Source organism: Chanodichthys erythropterus, chromosome 17 (genome assembly GCF_024489055.1).
Source record: "Chanodichthys erythropterus isolate Z2021 chromosome 17, ASM2448905v1, whole genome shotgun sequence".
Classification (NCBI taxonomy): domain Eukaryota; kingdom Metazoa; phylum Chordata; class Actinopteri; order Cypriniformes; family Xenocyprididae; genus Chanodichthys; species Chanodichthys erythropterus.
This window is the reverse complement of record NC_090237.1, coordinates 29819682-29840934: the sequence shown is the minus strand read 5'-3', so window position 1 is coordinate 29840934 and position 21253 is coordinate 29819682. Positions and strand designations below refer to the sequence as shown.

General features: G+C 34.4%; 1 protein-coding gene across 1 annotated transcript; it reads right to left on the bottom strand.

Annotated features, from left to right (window-relative positions):
• Positions 1-2873: 2873 nt before the first annotated feature.
• On the bottom strand, positions 2874-19073 carry si:dkey-24p1.6 (protein sel-1 homolog 3). The gene is made up of 23 exons (XM_067365395.1): positions 18875-19073; positions 18295-18790; positions 17933-18059; positions 17721-17842; positions 17526-17641; positions 16222-16286; positions 16013-16145; positions 15713-15842; positions 15455-15601; positions 13389-13588; positions 13062-13241; positions 12098-12217; positions 11507-11647; positions 11228-11290; positions 9191-9364; positions 8962-9089; positions 8539-8622; positions 8272-8362; positions 8103-8187; positions 6633-6742; positions 4194-4321; positions 3972-4074; positions 2874-3670 (listed from the first exon to the last, which is right to left on the bottom strand). Exons 1-23 carry the CDS (start codon positions 18914-18916, stop codon positions 3527-3529), a joined length of 3129 nt encoding a protein of 1042 aa, XP_067221496.1. The 5' UTR covers positions 18917-19073; the 3' UTR covers positions 2874-3526.
• Positions 19074-21253: the final 2180 nt, after the last annotated feature.

Below are 21253 nucleotides of genomic sequence, written 5' to 3'. Positions count from 1 at the left end.
TATGCCATTATCACTGTCCTCGTCAGAGCTCATTTCCCAGTAAATTCAGCAAATAATAGGCTAGTTTTATGTTTGAGGTCACGAATATGAGCCCATTTGCGATCTCAAATGTATTCTCAAAACTATATAATTATCAACATCTTCAAAATCATTATTTTGATCGCTAACAACTTCATCAGATTCATCCAGTAACAGTTACAGTCATATTTGATTGCGTTCAGTACTTGCTCTGCAGTAAATCGCTGAGCCATTTCATGTTTTTCTTATTATTTCGTTTTCTGTCTGAATGAGTCGTCAATTCAGCATTGTGTATCAGACATTGCCACCTTGTGGAATAAAGGTGAATTGCACTTATTCCGTCATCTAAAATTCAATTATTGTTGTGCCGAAAAAATATACGTACACTGATACACACCTCGGGTCGTTAGCGACCCTATACAATTTTTTTACAAAAAATGAATTCAAAAACAGGCATTCTTTTATAATTTTATGATTGTTTCTTGTTATATTCTTTATAATAAATTGATTGAGGAATACCAAGAAGGTTGATGTCTAACTTTAAAAAAATGAACGAGGAGGAGGGTAGTGAATGACGTCCCGGGTCACTTAAGACCCGAGGTATGCATTTAAGGGTTAAAAACACTTTTGGAAAATATAAGTCTATTAACTAAAAAAACAAAACAAATATTTAGTTTGAATTCCTAAGATGGGTGAAAAACATTTTTGAAAGACAAAGCACCTCCTTTCACTTAAATTTAAGAGTTGCAAGCACCATTTTGTACCCCATTTGTGGAAAGTGCCAAATATCACATGCTCCTTTGGTGCCTTTTAAAGTCAAAAACATCATCTGAAGTTCAGCAATTATATATAAAAGCCAGTCAGGGAGAAAGACGGCACAGAGGCAATTTTTCACAATGATTGAGGGCTTTAAAACATGTTTCTTTAGCTATTACATTGATTGAATCGTGTGCCGAGTCCAACGTATTCCCTGAAGTTTATAAAAACCTATTTAATAAAATATCTTTCCATTATGTAGCCTATATTGTGAATTAGAACACGAAATGCATAAATGATGACGAGAATGAGGGTCTCCCACTGAAAGCATGGCATTATTTTCAAGTAAACGCAGTAAGATTACGGTCCCCTGATGATTCAGCACTTGACACAGTGTGGTGCACTCCCTCTCACTGGGGATTAGTCAGCTTTTGGTGTTGTTTTTAATTAACCGTGAGCTGTGGTGTGTGTTCCCGGGGCCCTGGTGTGGCAGTGGGCACATAACAGCTTGCTGCACACCTGCTGTTTGCATCGGAAGCCTGGGGAGTCCTTGCACTCTTTCATTGCACACAGGCAGAGTGGCCCCGCTGGGACACCGTACCTCCATGAGGGGGGAAAATGAGTTGCCTTGAGAGTTGAGACACCAAAGTGGTACAGTCAGAATAAATTACGTGTCAGAAACAAGCCAACAAGTTCAAAGGGAATTAAACTTAAAAATATTACTTTATTGAGAAGAATTATTTTACTTGTCATGTAAAAAAAAAAAAAAAAAAAAAAAAAAAGATGATTTAAGTGAGGCAAAAATGAGGCAGAAAATGTAACTTTTTAAAAAAAGTACTTTAATCACATATCCACTAGTTTATAAAAAAAAGTCTTTTTGCCCTAAAAAGTTCTTAAGTCAGCCTGAATAGAGATTTTAAACAGCTTTTCACAGTTAAATGTGCTACGTTTAAAAAGAAATGTCAAGCTATCCTGCATTTTTTGTGCTGTCAAATCGATTAATCGCGATTAATCGCATCTAACAAAAGTTTGTGTGCATGTATATACATATTTATAAACTTTTATATTACATGTGATTAATTGCGATTATGTTTGTGTTTGTGCATGTATGTATACACCTATTTACAAATTTTTGTGTTAGATGCGATTAATCGCGATTAATCACATCTAATATAAATTTGTAAATGTGTGTATACATACATGCACACACACACACAAAAAAAACATGTTAGATTCGATTAATCACGATTAATCGATTTGACAGCACAAAAAGCAGGATAACTTGACATTTCTTTACAAAAGAAAGGCATTTAACTGCACACTGCTGTGCGATAAAAAAGAGCTGTCAAATCAATTAATCGCATCTAACAAGTTTGTCTGTGCACGCATGTATGTATACACATTTACAAACTTGTTAGATGCGATTAATCACGATTGTGGCTAATCACGATCACATCTGTCAAATCACATCAAACAAAAGATTGTGTGTGCATGTACACATATTTATAAACTTTTATATTAGATGTGATTAATTGCGATTAAGTTTGTGTTTGTGCATGCTTGTATACACCTATTTACAAACTTTTGTTAGATGCGATTAATCGATTAATCATGATTAATCACATCTAATATAAATTTGTAAACACACACACACGTACGTTTGATGCGATTAATCACGATTAATCGATTTGACAGTACAAAAAGCAGGATAACTATTTTTTTTTTTTTTTTTTTTCAAAAGAAGGGCATTTAACTGCACACTGCTGTGCAATAAAAAAGCGGTCAAATCAACTAATCGCATCTAACATTTACAAACTTTTATATTAGATGTGATTGATCACGATTAATTGCATCTAGTATAAAAGTTTGTAAATATATATACATGCACAAAATTTTGTTAGATGTGATTAATCTTGATTAATTGCATCTAGCATAAAAGTTTTTTTTTTTTTTCAGGTGTATGCACATTTGCAAACTTATGTTAGATGTGATTAATCGAGATTAATCGATATGACAGCTCAAATTTGTGTCTCAATTAGGGCTGGGTGATATATCGCATGCAATTGTCACGTGCATTTCGTCAGTAAAGCCGGTTCCCTGATTACCGCTAAATCACAATTACCTGCTTTCAAATGGAGCAGCATTTAATAAACAGAGCCGTAGTTCTCTGATAAGCTACTCAATATCGCGTTCATTATCGAAGGTGATTCATCTGCGATAATGAATGCGATATTGCGATAATGCCGCTCCATTTGAAAGCAGGTGATGGCGATTTAGCGGTAATCAGGGAACCGGCTTTACTGACGAAATGCGCGTGACAATCGCATGCGATATATCACCCAGCCCTAGTCTCAATGACACAAAACAAGGATTTAACACTTTACTTGAAGCCTTTATGTATAACGCATTATAAAGGCACTCATAATGTGTCTTTTCATAAATAGTTGTAACCAAAGTTAAAATGCATTATAATATTTACAGATTTCTTGTTACATCTGAAATTGGTTGTCATGTTTTAATGCATTATACTTTCTAAAGTGAATAGATAAATATTATAACTGTGTAAGACCATACAATGCAATACAAGGCATAATTAATGCATTAAAATTATTTTAATGCAATATATATAAAGACTTTAAGTAAAGTGTTACCAGTTATTCCTATTAAAAAGCAAAGGTTAACAAGTGCTTTGTATGGAGGAAATCCACTGAGAATAATGGAAGAATAATAAAATGTTATCTAGTAGTTTCCGTTAGGATTCCTCCTCTTCCTCCCCCTGGGTTTGGCTGGAAGCAGATGTTTGGGATGTTTGGGGGAGTGGTGTTGTCCTCCATTTAAAGAGTCCGAATGCAAAAGACAGAGTTCCTATTGCTGCTGCTGAAACTGTGGCAATGAGCTAAAGGAACAAAGACGATAGCGTAAACATCTACTTGTGAAAATGAGTCCCTTATTATTAGACAATCTAAAAGATGAATCATTATGATGTTAACACAGTAACGTCCCCATGAGGTGATCATGCAATTATACACTATTAAACAAATTAAACAACCAAGGAGCTCATCCAGGCTGTTTCTTTCTTTTCTTTTTTCATTGTTGAGTGACTGATTTGCGTTTTAAATACACTAAATTGTCCATGCGACAGTATGCTTTTGGACATAAGTTAACTTTTGTACTTTAACATCAAAAAATACACAGACCTTTATAGTAGCATCCTGATGTACTTGGAAAGATCGTAGGTGTGCGCTGAACAGTGCCAGTGTGCATGGCAGGTATGCATCGGTGATATTAGTCTCTCTGCATCTACGGAAAAGACAGAGAATAAGACATACTGTAATAGTTTGTTAGAACAGTACAGTTAAGTCATTTGAAGTGGACAATGGCAGTCTGAATGTTTTACCGTGATTGTGATGTTGTCTTACCTTTGGTACAGAGTAATGAGAAGCTTCTGTCTGTCTGTTAAGTGAAGATGTAGCAAGTTAAGCTCAGAAAGAACACTGAACGGCAGAGACTCTCCGTTTTGGACAAGCAGGCCAAGATTATACCAACCCTGAGGAGACAGAAATGTGAATATGGAAATGTGAAAAATAATGAGAAAACAACCCCCAAAAAACACCACCATCACAAAACAAAATAATTAATTAATTAAAAAAACAAAACAAACAAAAAAAACTAAACAATTAAATAAATTAAAATCCTGTTAGAACATATAACTAAATAATAATTTGAATAAATGATAGCTTATTAAAAGCTTGTTAGAATAATAATAATGTATCTGTTTGAATAAGCAAATTAATAAATATAGCTTGTTATTATAACAAACATAAATATAGCCTTAAATATATATAGACTAAAAATAAATATTTATGTTAGACTACAATAATAAAAAATACATATTTCTGTAGACTAAAAATAAATATTTCTGTTAGACTAAAAGAATAAAAATACATATTGCTGTAGACTAAAAATAAATATTTCTGTTAGACTAAAAATAAATATTTCTGTTAGTTCTGTTATATTTCTATTAAATATATACATGTTCAAAAACTTGAATCAAGCTTGTTAGAATAAAATATAGCTTGATAAATCAAACAAATATAGCTGTTAGAATAAATAAATATTTATTTTTATTCTTGTAGTCTAACAGAAATATTTTTATTCTAACAAGCAATGTTTTATTTGTTTGTTCTAACAAACTTTATTTCTGTTAGACTAAAAATGAATATTTTTGTTAGAATAAAAATAAATATTTCTGTTAGACTAAAAGGATGAAACTAAATATTTCTGTTAGACTAAAAATAAATATTTCTGTTAGACAAAGAATAAAAATAAATAATTATATTAGACTAAAATAATAAAAATAAATATTTCTGTTAGACTAAAAATAAATATTTTTGTTAGACTAAAAATAAATATTTATGTTACACTACAATAATAAAAAATACATATTTCTGTTAGACTAAAAATAAATATTTCTGTTACACTACAATAATAAAAATACATATTTCTGTTAGACTAAAAATGAATATTTTGGTTAGAATAAAAATAAATATTTCTGTTAGACTAAAAGAATAAAACTAAATATTTCTGTTAGACTAAAAATAAATATTTCTGTTAGACAAAGAATAAAAATAAATAATTATGTTAGACTAAAATAATAAAAATAAATATTTCTGTTAGACTAAAAATAAATATTTCTGTTAGACTACAATAATAAAAATACATATTTCTATTAGACTAAAAATAAATATTTCTGTTAGACTAAAAGTAAATATTTCTGTTAGACTACAATAATAAAAATACATATTTCTGTTAGACTAAAAATAAATATTTCTGTTAGACTACAATAATAAAAATACATATTTGTGTTAGACTAAAGATAAATATTTCTGTTAGACTAAAAATAAATATTTCTGTTAGACTACAAGAATAAAAATAAATATTTCTGTAAGACTAAAAATAAATATTTCTGTTAGACTAAAAATAAATATTTCTGTTAGTTCTGTTATATTTCTATTAAATATATACATGTTAAAAAAATTGAATCAAGCTTGTTAGAATAAAATATAGCTTGATAAATCAAACAAATATAGCTGTTAGAATAAATAAAAAAAAGTTTTTTAGAACAAACAAATAAAACATTGCTTGTTAGAATAAAAATATTTCTGTTAGACTACAAGAATAAAAATACATATTTCTGTTAGACTAAAAATGAATATTTTGGTTAGAATAAAAATAAATATTTCTGTTAGACTAAAAGAATAAAACTAAATGTTTCTGTTAGACTAAAAATAAATATTTCTGTTAGAATAAAAATAAATAATTATGTTAGACTAAAATAATAAAAATAAATATTTCTGTTAGACTAAAATAAATATTTCTGTTAGACTACAATAATAAAAAATACATATTTCTGTTAGACTAAAAATAAATATTTCTGTTAGACTACAAGAATAAAAATACATATTTCTGTAGACTAAAAATAAATATTTCTGTTAGACTACAAGAATAAAAATACATATTGCTGTAGACTAAAAATAAATATTTATGTTAGACTAAAAATAAATATTTATGTTAGACTAAAATAATAAAAATAAATATTTATGTTAGACTTAAAATAAATATTTCTGAATGAATGAATGAATGAATCTTTTTGAAATACAAATAAAGCAGTTTGAAATCAATAAAATTGTGTCAGAACAAACAAACATCATTTGTTAGTACGAACAAACAAACAAACAAACCAATAGAGTGAGTGAGCTTATCTTTTCCCCAAATAAAGACTTCAGATTATTCAATTATTAAATAAAATGATACATTTCCTGATCATTCAAGGTTAGAGCATTTACTGACAGTGGTACCTGTGGTTCGTTTTTGAGAGCTGCTTGCTTGTACATCTCTGCAGCATCAGAAACCTCTTTTCTGCCCAAAGCCTGTTCACCATACAACAGATCTCCCATTCTGATCAAAGCTGAGAGGGAAACAAACATCCATCACCGCATGCAGACACTGAAGCTTAAGCTACGGGGAGCATGAGCACATGCAGTGAAGCACTGACGCAGGACATCGAGTCAAACCTCAGCTGCCCTCAGCTCACTGTAAAGACACATGACTGGCGCCATGAATCCCACACTACAATACATTCTTTTTATATTATACTGCAGGGGTTGTCAAGATGTTCAGTTGTTCAGATCTAATATAAAGCAGGGCCGTAACCACACAGACAAGGATGACAAACAGTTAAAAAAAAAAAAAAAAAAAGTTACATTTAAAGGTATATTTCTCCCAAAAATAAAAATTCTGACATCATTTACTCACCCTCAAGTAGTTCCAAACCTGTATGAATTTCTTTTTTCTGCTGAACTCCAAGGAAGATATTTGGATCCATTGACTACCACAGTATTTATTTTTCCTCCTATGGTAGTAAATGGGGGTTAAGATCTGTTTGGTTACTGACATTCTTCCAAATATCTTCCTTTTAGTTCAGCAGAACAAAGAAATTCATACAGATTTAGTTACTTAAAGTTACTTAGTTACTTTAGTTATTTACTCACCCTACTTAAAGGGTGAGTAAATAATGACAACATTTTTCATTTTTGGGTGAACTATCCCTTTAAGGCTGGTCTACCTCAGTGGTCTAACAGTGCTTGTCAATGATTGAGACAGTCAATCAGATAAAAGAAGGCAGGGCTTCCTGTTCACCGAAGACAGCGGAAGACAAGTGCGAATTCCAACGCAACACTTTTTTTTTTTCAGTGAAAGTGCGTGATAAGATCCAAGTAGCTAAACATTTAATACTTGACAATTGTTTCTTCAACAACCCACAATAATATACAGTGATGCAAACTACTCAGCATATTTTCAATGCAAAATGGTGAAATTACATTTAAAAAGTTACCATTTACAGGATCCATGTCATTCATAATGGAAAGTGCTGAGACAAGAAGCGTTTTGTGTTTTTGATATATTACACATAAAAATAAGAGTGAATGTGTGCATATCTATAAATAAAATACCATTTAAACGGATTACTTCACCACAAGGCTACAATTAGACCTAGAAGTTATTTTACCATTCTTATTACTGTTTCTTTATTCCTTAAATCCCTTTTAATCCTTTAATTATTTCATTTCTTTACTTAAAAAAAAAAAAGACCCCCTGCCCCAAGACATGGTTATGGCCTTGATATAAAGGATCAGACTCTATATAATTACTTTGTCATAACATAAAAATATGTATTTTAAAAAATTAAATAAGCAATAATACTTTCCATGAAATTTTGGTATGTTTATAATACACACATGCATTTATCTTATATTTGTTATAATTACCATAAGGAGCTGGAACTTGAGCCTGTATCGACATATTATAATATCTTAACATGCAGTGAGTCACCAGTGCTGGATCCAAAGAGCCCTATAAAAGATATAAAACATCTATCAAAGCCAATCGAGTGAATATGTTCATCTGCATCTAAAGCAAGTGTTAGAACGGACTCACTGAGTTGAGTTCACAAAGGTACGCCACATTAAACTGAGCAGCTTCAAATCCACTCTCTGCCGCACTGAGATAATAAATCAAAGACATTATCCTGCAACAATACAAGAGAGAGAGAGAGAGAGAGAGAGAGACAGAGAAGTAAACAATAGAAAGTATCCTCTGCAACATCCTTTTCTAATGTAAATGAAATCTAAAAGCATACCCGTATTGTAATTTAATATTATGATAATTATACATTAATATCTGCACTCAAACAAAAAGGTTTACCAGTCTCCTTTGAAATGGGCATTCAGCCCGTTCCTCAAGACTGTTCCCAGATATCCATTCTGTTCAGATGCCCATTTAACCCAACTAAAGTCCAAAGAGAAAGGAGGAAAAAATCCTATCAAGTCACCTTTATTTTTACAGCACAATACAGATTGTTTCAAAGCAGCTTTGTAGTGATCGACAGGAAATAATGATTCAATGACGCAAAAAGAGAGTTTAATTTGAAAGCAAAATGTCAACTAGAAAGAGTTTAGTGATACATAAGAAAGAATGAATGTCTTTAACCACTAGGGGATTATGGGTAGCACATCGAGTGAACACATGCGCACTCAGCCAATTTTATTAAGTTGCATGAAGGGTTGACAAAGCTTGGGTCTATATCTACAATAATAATGATATAAAATATTATTTTGAGTCACATACAGAACAGCGTCCGCTGGGCGTCGGGCAACTTGGCCGGGTAACCCATGAATCCAAATATCTGCCAATTCAATGCCACCGTTTAAGAGTCCTCTCTGGGCTGACTTTAAGTAGTACTTATATGCCTTAAACTGATGAAAAAGCAAAATTATAGTTAAAGAAAAACTATATCACAAGTCTTTATTTGATTAATATAATAGGTTTAAAAGCACATCGGCGTGTGATTATTTACCTGGTCGGCAGGTTCTCCAGGATAAAGACCCTGGGAATGGAAAACTCCCAAATTCATGGCAGCATCGGGGTGACCTTTGGCATCAGCTTCTTCCCACAGATGTACCGCCTTCTCGTAATCCTTCTCATACTGCTCAAAGTACCAGCCCAGAGCTGTGAGAGCAGGAACAGACCCCTGCGGGATGTAAAATCACTTACAGGTTGTCTATTGAGTGAGACAAAGTCAATATGTCAGTAAAAAAAGCAAAGAAATACACAAGCATCCATTACATTTAGTAACATACACAGTGTGCATCAACTAATCAAACTATGTTTATTTTTTTAAAGCCAAAATACTGGCAGTTCAATATGACATAATTAACTATATATATATATATATATATATATATATCAGTGTCAGTTGCATAGCTGTCTATGAAGGGACAGAAAGCTCTCAGATTTCATCAAAAAGATCTTCATTTGTGTTCCGAAGTTGAATGAAAGTCTTACGGGTTTGGAATGAAGGTGAGTAATTAAAGGATTAGTTCACTTTCAAATGAAATTTTCTACTTAGTAAAAAAATGGAACTACCACTGCATTCATTCCGTGCAGTTTTGGCGGAACCACTTGGATTTGGAAAAACTTTTTTCGAAAATGACCGATCTTTTTGCTAGATAAGACATCTGGTATCGTTTAAAGCCCTTTGAAGCTGCACTGAAACTGTAATTTTGACCTTCAACCATTTGGAAGCCAATGAAGTCCAATAAGGAGAATAATCCTGGAATGTTTTCATCAAAAACCTTAATTTATTTTCGATTGAAGAAAGACATGAACATCTTCAATGACATGGGGGTGAGTAAATTATCAGGACATTTTTATTTGAAAGTGAACTAATCCTTTAATGACAGAATTTTCATATTTGGGTGAACACTAATGCTGGAACACACCAAGCCGACGAAGACGAAGACGAACTTGTGGCGATGAAAGCAGACTGGCTCATGTCGGCAGCATCTGTGTCCAAAGTTGGCCTGACACACCAAACCAACGTTAGACAGCTGATGGCCAAGTAGCACGTCCTGAACAGTATCTGAACAGCCAATTAGAATGATCAGATGGCCCGACGGGCCGACGAGCTCCGACGCCGATTCAACATTTTGAAAAAAGGCGACGAGGACCAACTTCAGACGACGGTGCAGAACACACTGAGAACACTTAGTCGGCCGACAAACAAAAACTGCCAGAGGGCCAACCGTCGACTTGGTGTGTGTCTTCCTTAACGGATTAGTTCACTTTAAAATGAAAATTAGCCCAAGCTTTACTCACCCTCAAGCCATCCTAGGTGTATATGACTTTCTTATTTCTGATGAACACAATCGGAGTTATATTAATATCCTGACGCATCCGAGCTTTATAATGGCAGTGAATGGGAAACAAGTATGAAGCTGAAGAAAGTGCTACCATCTAAAGCAAAACATACTCCACACAGCTCTGGGAGGTTAATAGGCCTTCTGAAGAAAAATATCCATATTTAACAAGTAAAATAGCTTCTGCTAGACCACCTTCCATAATCAAGTTAGGAAGAGAGCATAACTGACATTGAGGATTCAAAAGGCGTAGGACGAAGCTTAAGTGTTTTTAACTGCGAGAGGCATTATGTTTTCTTCATAAGTGGAATATGGAAGGTAGTCTGGCAGAAGCTAGATATTTTACTTTATAACTGGTTAAATATGTACATTTTCCTTACACAAATGCATCGCTTCGCTTCAGAAGGCCTTTATTAACCCCCCGGAGCAGTGTGGAGTATGCTTATAATGGATGGATGTACTTTCTTGAGATTCATTCACTGCCATTATAAAGCTCAGATGCATCAGTATATTTATTAATATAACTCGGATTGTGTTCATCAGAAAGAAGTAAGTCTAGTACGCTTAGGATGGCTTGAGGGTGAATAAAGCTTGGGCTAATTTTCATTTTAAAGTGAACTAATCCTTCTACATTGTGGCTAAGTTTATGCAACTGGCCCCAGTCTAAACAATCATATGACACCAGCAACAAATACCTGTTCTATTGCTTTCTTCAGGAATGTAACACCTTTCTGAACATCTTTTGGAACTCCTTGACCCTGTTCATACAAGAAATTATGATATTTAGTAACGCTTGGTTTAGGTTTCTCTTCAGCAGTATTGACTTCAAATGCTTTGCAAGACTGCCCTCTGCTGGCCAAATCAGATATTCTTTATGAACCATCACATTCTGAAACATTAGATTATGAACAAATACTTCATGATTCAGGTATGCATACAAGATCGGAAATAGAAAAGCTATAAAGGTCACTGACCGTAAGGAGCACAATGGCATAGTCGTACATGGACACGGGGTCATTGAGTTTGATGGCTCCTCTTTCATAGTGCTTCACTGCTGTCTGGATGTCTGGAGACACACCTTGCTGACCCCAGAACAACATACGACCCATTGCTTGCTGAATAAATAAATAAATAAATAAAAAAAACAGCAATGATGTATTAACTTGAAATAAGTATAAAGGATGCATTAAAAGTGAAATTATGATGTTACAAAAGATTTATATTTTAAATGCATGTTGTTCTTTCTATTAAATCAAAAAAACAAAAATCAATTACATTTTAAAATATTCAAATAAAAAAATGTGTTATTTTAAATTCTCATATTACTGTTCTTACTGTAGATTTTGGTCCTTGGTGGAGCATAAGAGGCTTTTCAAAAAATAGAAAAATCTTACCAACCTCAAACATTTGAACAAAGACAAACAGTGGAATTCAACTTGAAAGACTATAAGAGCGAGTGTTGCTATTTTCATGTCCAAACATGCTCACAGTACAGAAGAAAAACGTCAAAATGGAAGACTAAGATTCTGTGCATTTTATTGTTTGTTGGATGTGAATTGTAGTACCTCAGCTTCAGCCACTCCACTTCGTGCCTGCAGCTTTAGCCAGTGAAATAGATCGTCGTTTTCATTGGTTTGGGCCCTCAGGGTCTCTTCATCATTTAAACGTATTAACTCAACAAACGTCTAGAGAGGAGATTAAATGTTATTTAGAAAGCCATTGAAATTGCCTTGCACAGTGGAAAAGGAGTGTACTGAATACTACTGGACATACTGTAAACATGTAAGGACTTTTGGAAACACTTTATAAAGTGTAACCTGATTTTTAAATTAATCTAATTTCATAATGAGCTTATATAGGTATTACAGAAGAGGTCTTTATAAAAATCCACTGGATAAGACATTTTCAATGTTTTGTTGCGTCTCACAGCCTCATTTTTATCTGTTAAAATAAAATTTAATACAGCTTAATTTATCCCCCATGAAACTGGATAAATTTATGGAGCCCTTAAGGAAAAATATATAAAAAATATATATTTATATACACATTATATATATGTGTGTGTGTGTGTGTGTGTGTGTGTGTGTGTGTGTGTGTGTGTGTGTGTGTGAATGAGACTGGTTGAGTACAGATTGTCTAAGTGCATAGTACATTAAACATTACGTTCTCTCAGCAGTATTGCGTTTCACTAAGAACTATTGCGTTATCTCACAAGAAAACATAAATACTATACCTCTAACCTCATATTATTTCCACCACAGAACACAAACTCATTAAAATATTACATTTTAATCCCATCTACTTTTTATTACCATCACAATGTCCCTTTAGGGGCTCCGTAGAAATGTGAGACTTGTTATACATTAAAGTTTGTAACTGGACTTTACAAAAAAGGTTACACTTTATTTTAAGGTGAGGTTGTTACATTGTAACATAATTTACTGTTATTACTATATTATGTACATGTAGTAACGTGTAACTATGTCACCTTAAAATAAAGTGTTACCCTTACTTAAAAAGGTCCCTTACTTGCTGTGGGGTGGGTTTCTTCTGATCCATGCTGGTTTGTCTTGCAATATTAATGTAATAAGCATAGGAAAGGTCACGGTCAGGGGTCACCTCCAGGTCACCAACATGGTGCATGTGCCCTAAACGCAGGAGCGCCAATCTCCAGTCCTCCTGAGCTGCCAACAGGGACAACAGCCAAGCCTGCAGTGCCACAGATCAGGTTCCATCGGCTAATTCTCATTCACATTTTGTTGTGTTATACTGCAATGCTAATTGTTCACATTACAATTACAAATGTAAGATTAATACTGGAGTGACCTGATCCCCACATAACCCCAAAACACACACCTTGTACGGCTGTCTCTCGACTCCAATTCCACTGCTGTAGAGCACAGAGGACAGATGTAGTGCTCTATAGTCTCCTAAGCAGCCAGAATGCAGCAGGAAAGGCATCATCCTGGTTATAACCTTCACACTGTGAGCTGTACTGATCTTACGGAGGACTAGAGCATACAGCATCCTGCCCACTGCTGTAGCATTCACCCTGCCTACAATAGAGGAAACAATAAAAGCACAAAAGTACAAAGAAACATGCCCGTCTATGCAAAAGTCACTGAAATATCAACCCAGTCCTGAATGTACTTTAGTCTACATAATCGTCAGACAATTTCTTCTGAGTGAACTGTAAAGCAGCAAGATGCGTGACATAAGAGTAGATAGCGGTAATGCATGATTCGTCAGATTGAAAAACAGAATGTGTGTGTGTTGGGGGGAGAGGTGTTTGAGTGTGTGTTTTGAGTGTGTTTAGCTCCAGGTTGTTGTGACTGAACCAGACAGCCAGCTGTTCAACTTCTCTTCTATATGACTCATCAGTTATCAAAATCCTGGATAAGGCCAATGACTGTGGTGCTTAACAGGATTCTTTGGAAGTGCAGTCATTTGTGTAGAAGGAAAAGAGCAGTGGGGAGAACCAGATTTTGCAGGTGCTGGATGTGAATTTTCCCCATCCTCTATTGCAGTGGTTCTCAAACCTGCCATGGGGAACCCCCAAAACTGCACATTCTGTATGTCTCCATTATAAGACTCACCCAATTCGACTATTGCAGTCTCTGCTAATTAGCTGATGATTTGAATCAGGTGTGTTAGATGGTGGGAGGTACCCAGGACCACCAATCTAGGGTTGCTGCCTGTCTATCAGGAAGCTGGTAATCCACTGACAGATGGAGGAGGAGGGCACAGACTTAATTTGGGCAGGAAAAGGTTTGGGATGATAGTGTTGAAGGCCAAGCTGAAGTCCACAAACAGGATCCTCACATAAGTCCCTGGTTTGTTCTAGTATGTATTGTGGTCCCATGTTGACTGCATCATCCACAGACCTGTTTGCCTGATAAGCAAACTGAAGGGGGTCTAGCAAGGGTCTAGTGATGTCCTTCAGGTGGACCAACACGAGTCTTTCAAAATGACTTATACACCGATCAGGCATAAGATTATGACCACCTTCTTAATATTGTGTTGGTCCCGCTTTTGCTGCCAAAACAGCCCTGACCCGTCAAGGCATGGACTCCTCTAGACCCCTGAAGGTGTGCTGTGGTATCTGCACCAGGATGTTAGCAGCAGATCCTTTAAGTCCTGTAAGTTGTGAGGTGGAGCCTCCATGGATCGGACTTGTTTGTTCAGCACATCCCACAGATGCTCCATTGGATTGAGATCTGGGGAATTTGGAGGTCAAGTCAACACCTCAAACTCATTGTTGTGCTCCTCAAACCATTCCTGAACAATTTTTGCTTTGTGGCAGGGCGCATTATCCTGCTGAAAGAGCCACAGCCACCAGGGAATACCGTTTCCATGAAAGGGTGTACATGTTCTGCAGCAATGCTTAGGTAGGTGGTATGTGTCAAAGTAACATCCACATGGATGGCAGGACCCAAAGTTTCCCAGCAGAACATTGCCCAAATGATCACACTGCCTTCGCTGGCTTGCTTTCTTCTCATAGTGCATCCTGGTGCAATGTGTCTTCAATCCCCACGTGCATCATTGAGTCTTGGCCGCCCATGACCCTGTCGCTGGTTCACCACTGTTCCTTTATTGGACCACTTTTGATAGAAACTGACCACTGCAGACCGGGAACATCCCACAAGAGCTGCAGTTTTGGAGATGCTCTGACCCAGTCGTCTAGCCATCACAATTTGGCCCTTGTCAAACTCGCTTAAATCCTTACGTTTGCCCATTTTTCCTGCTTCTAACACATCAACTTTGAGGACAAAATGTTCACTTGCTGCCTAATATATCCTACCCACTAACAGGTGCCGTGATGAAGAGATAATCAGTGTTATTTACTTCACCTGTCAGTGCTCATAATGTTATACCTGATCAATGTATAAGACTTGTATAATAAATAACATATATAATCTTACCATATTTCTGTGACAATAGTTTGGTCAACTGTGCAACTTGGCGTCTGTAAGGATTCGTCTCCGATTCAAAGAACATACATTGCTCTGTTGAGTTCACTGTACTGTGATTCAGCAGCAGCAGCTCTGTGTATGTGTCCAAACAGCTGTCTGGATGTGAACATACATAAATACATACATAACTGATAATGATAATACTGATAATGACAACAATACATATTTCAACTCTAGCACTAGCTAGTGGACATCTGTGGTACTTACCTGATAGTCTCTTTAAAGTAAGAGAGTGACTTGGCACAGAGAGGAAAAGCTCGGATTTGAAATTTTGACAAGACTGGAACCATCCAGTTATATTCACCTTTGATAATACATGAGGAAGGTGAATCTCATCCTGTGAAGATATATAAAACATAACTATGCTTAATCCAGGGAATCAGCATGACACTAAAGCAACGCCAAAATCCTGGGCTCAATTTCAAGGGAATGCAACAACTGTATACACCATATAAGTCATGTTGGTTAAAATAATCTTTAAGTAATATAAAAATGATCATATTTTACCGGGTCAGCTGGGAGCCCCTGTGTGCGATAGAATGTAGTCGGTCCATAATATCCTTCAATCCCCTGTATGAATTTACCTCCACCAAGCACAAAATAGCCATGCGTGTCATCCAACATGACGTTTATGCCAAATCTGCACAAAACACCAGGTATTTTTATAGCAACTACTGTGAAACTTAAATATTATTGCTTTAAAAGAAGATTCTTACATGTGCTCATCAGCTTTCATAGCAAATTTCTGCTGTCCGTCAGTACATGCAATAGAAACTTTTGCCTACAGGAGAGGAAAATATAAGAATATATATTTTAAATATGAAAGAACAGAAGCAGTTTGCACTACAATAGTGAGCCAAACTACAGTAGGAAGGTATACAAATGTTGTAATTGACCATTATATATAATAAAATAAGTAAAAAAAAAGTGTGTAATTTATATTTATTTATTTTATATATATATACAGCTATGGAAAAAATTAAGAGACCACTTAACATTGATTTCTGAACTTAGAGTGGTCTCTTAATTTTTTCCATAGCTGTATGTGTGTGTATATATAATATATATATATATATATATATATATATATATATATATATATATATATATATATATATATATATATATATACATACAGTACAGTCCAAACGTTTGGAACCACTAAGATTTTTAATGTTTTTAAAAAGAAGTTTCGTCTGCTCACCAAGGCTACATTTATTTAATTAAAAATACAGTAAAAAACAGTAATATTGTGAAAAATTATTACAATTTAAAATAACTGTGTACTATTTAAATATATTTGACAAAGTAATTTATCCCTGTGATGCAAAGCTGAATTTTCAGCATCATTACTCCAGTCTTCAGTGTCACATGATCCTTCAGAAATCATTCTAATATGCTGATTTGCTGCTCAATAAACATTTATGATTATTTTCAATGTTGAAAACAGTTGTGTACTTTTTTTTTCAGGATTCCTTGATGAATAGAAAGTTCAAAAGAACAGCATTTATCTGAAATACAAAGCTTCTGTAGCATTATACACTACCGTTCAAAAGTTTGGGGTCAGTAAGAATTTTTATTTTTATTTTTTTGAAAAGAAATTAAAGAAATTAATACTTTTATTCAGCAAGGATGCATTAAATCAATCAAAAGTGGCAGTAAAGACATTTATAATGTTACAAAAGATTAGATTTCAGATAAACACTGTTCTTTTAAACTTTCTATTCATCAAATAATCCTGAAAAAAAATATTGTACACAAATATTTTGTACAATTGTACACATTAAATGTTTCTTATATATATATATATATATATATAGTATTTTGAAAAAAGGGACTATTACTACTGTCCTAAAAAATGATTTATTTCCCTCAGATACATAACATAAGATATAAGAATAAGATATCATTGCACTTTTATTCATTTGCTGACCAAGGTATATTTACGATTAACTATTTTCAAAACCTCATTCAGTACCATGTGATCATCACAAATTTATGCATAAAGTCACAATCTCACCATTCGTCCCAGAATCTCCAGGTTGATGCGACACCACTGATGAAGAGGAACCTTAAACGATGAAAGAAACGCTGATGAATGCCCGGCTTCTCCATGCACCTGGATGTGAATCTTACCTGAACGAATCAGACAAAAATAATTAAGGTAACTGATTGAGAAATGAGTGAGAATGGTCTGAGATTGTTACAGTCTTACCAATGTCAGTGAGGAACAAGGTAGGGGTGGCATAATTATTTTTCACATCAATGTGGTGCAGCAGTCCACATAAACGGTTACTGCAAGGTTTTGTCAACAAAACCCAGAAAGAAACGGCACACCTAAAGAGTCAGAATCATCAATAACTCAGTTATTCTGTGAATTAAATGAGTAAACATAAGCCTGGTTGCCAAATAAGTAGAAGCTCTCACCAGGGGTAATAGATGGATTTGATTCTCAGCCCTTCCAAAACTTCATTTCTGAATGGCTCGAGGGTTTTAATGATACCATAATGCTCACCAGTAGAGGCATACAATGTGGAAAGAAAAGATGTCACCTCTTAAGGGTAAAGAAAAGAGATAAAGATACATTTACATGCACTTTTAATGGTTAAACTTGCAAATAAAAATAATAAAAAGGGAAATTGTTGTGCCATTGATGCATTTTATATATGTGATATTATATTATATTTTGTGTATAATATAATATAATATAATATAATATAATATAATATAATATAATATAATATAATATAATATAATATAATATAATATAATATAATATAATATAATACCATTTTCTTCTGCGCACTGTTGCATGCCATCTCTCCTGACTCTCCAGAGCAGATCTGTGTCCCAGTTGGCACAAAGCAGGTGTTGTTTGAAGGGTCGACTCAGCGGTGAGTGAATATCGAGGGGAATCGTGACACTGGCTCGAGAAAACCTGCCCGGTCCGATGGATTCCTCAGGGCCGATCCAGCCACGCAATAAACAGCTGAGAACCCAGTCAGAACTGCGTATTATCCAATCGGGTCGGTACACAAGCCAGTCAGGAAAACTCACGATCACCACTCGGGTTCTGACACGTCCGGGCTCGCAGGTCCAGTATTTGTGAAAAACAACTGAGGTAGATCCAGTATCAAAAGAAACCAGAACCTGAACGTGTACTTCGGACGACTCATAACAGGTGTACTGAACGCGTAAAGGACAATTGGAGACTGGCGCATCAGGTGCGTCGAGGAAAGCCACATTACCTGTGCTGGATCGGCTCAGACAGCCAGTTAAAAGCATCTGATTATAAACAAATAAACAAAAGACATTTAATTAAGAATGCAAACTATAGACCTCTAATTTGCATATGAGTAGTGTACTTACAGAAACAATGACTTGTAAACAAAAACTCAAATCTCCCATCATTCGTCTTCAAAAACCAGCAACTACGAGAAGATTTGGATTAAACGAAACAACTATCTAATTAAAATGAAAACACAGACTCATATTGTTGCGTTATTTGGCTGCGGTTGTCATATCCGCGTCAGTGACTGCTAACGTTACACTGCAGGATTCCATGTGATCAAATGCCGAAGCAGGTACCACAGAACACAAACAGGCCCGGGATAACATCCTGTTTGAGCTGCAGGTGTAAGTTTAAGCAAACAGAACGGTCATTTCCACCCTCTAGTGCAAATCTTGCTTACTCATGATTCATGAATAATTCTTCTCATGAAAAGTGCTGTATCTGATCCTGGCCTGCCTGTAATTCGCATTGGGATGTACAAGTGCTTTTCTGTATGTGTGAATGTGATGATTTGACTGTGTCCTATGCAGACATGCTCATGAATGTTGCGAATTTCAGAATTAGCTCCGTAGTTATATTAAATAAATTGTCCACACCCTACAAGAAGTTGAATTAGAATAACAGGAAGTGGAATTTACTGAATTGTTTACAATTCGGAAAAATTGGAGTGATAGAGTCCGTCTTCCACCTTTTTTTAACCCTTGTGCATCAAAAAAAAAAAAAAAAAGGAAAAAAAAGTTACACATGGACATTTTCACATTATCACTTACAGTCTATGGTCCAAAAACTGTCATAAAAATATGATTTATTCATATTTTTTTTCCACTTTCACTGATGTCAATTTTTTAACCAGCATCTGTTCTATCCATACCGAACATTCATTTATTTTAATGCTGGTTTGTTTACATAATGCCATGGGTGTTGTTTTTTTTATGAAAAAATTAAAAAATACTAGTTTATTTTCATAAACTAAATGCTAAGCAGATTTTTTCTTCTTTGATTATTAGATTCTTGGGTGTCAATGAAGAAGAACATTAATTTTGAGGCATTTTTATTTTTATGTAGGGTCAGATTTTTTTTTTTAAAAACTAACATTTAGGTCCATAATGGACAAAAATGTCCATGGCAAAAAACTGTCATAGAAATATTATATATTCATATTTTTTTTTCCACTTTCACTGACCTTATTTTTTTTATCAGCATCTCTTCTATTCATAATTACCAAACATTCATTTTCAGAATTTTAACGCTTCACAAATCGGTTTCTTTACATCCTCAGCTTCTAATGCACCTGTGTGCTCAGTGTCAGTGGGCAGCACTAGTTTCAGAGCTTCCTCTGCTGAGTAACGTCTCTTCAAACAATGAAATGATCAACCCCTCAAGCACCACATATTTATAGGTTTGGCTGTGAGAACACCTGTGTGAACTCAAACTTTGTATGAAATCTACCAGACTAAACAATCAACATTTTCTTGTGGTGAAACTAAAACAATGTGTTTAGGGTCTTCTGAACTTCTACTTCAAATTCAAGCGTAACTTTTATCTCCGTACAAAAACAATAACAAGTGAAAAAGTGCAATCAAGGGTTAAGATGCGTGTTTGGGTGAAAAAGAAAAACCTCAAAGCTCATTAACCTTCTTTGACCTTTTTCATAGTTTTCAAATGGCCCTATGACCCTGCCAAGGGTGTGACTCATACATGGAGTGGGATTTTTGATTGCCAGTACAATATAATTTCTTTCAAACTAATTACATACATTAAATTTTCAGTAAACACATGCAAACTACACTCTGACATCCTTACCAACATACACAATTATAGCTGCATTATTTTTCCAATTGACTCTATAATAGGCTATAATATGCATAAGCAGAAACACAAATAAAGTGAGTATTTCTTTTATATGCCAAATTTGAAAATATGGCACAATCTATTAAAAAAAAAAATGGTAAAAATGTAAAATTTGAAGCCTTGCCGATAGAATGAATGCCTATTTGCAAATATCATTTTATAGTCAAATGGCTCTGGGTTAAAAAATTGCAGTTTTAATGGGTTTCAATGTGGACATTTTTGTCCTTAAGGTCCTGAGTGAGAGTATTTTTTGTACGGAGGGTAAAATTTATTTTTTTGAAGGAAATGAGGGTAAAATATTAAAATTCCAATAAAAATAAACACCTGAGCCAAAATTCATGTAGTTGGCATTAACAAAGGCACACTTATAACAAAAAACAAAACTGAAATGGACTAAAATGTCCATAAGGTCGCACAAGGGTTAAGATTGTGTCCACGTAGACAGTTTTTATTTGTTGTTTAAGAAGGTTTTATTTGGCTTTTATAATGACAAGAATTTTAAAAAGCCCATTTTCTAATAAACCTATTTTTCTAGCAACGTTTTTTTTTTTTTTTTGTATAAATTATATTTCTACTTCCAGCTAGGTTAAAGTCTGTGCAAGATG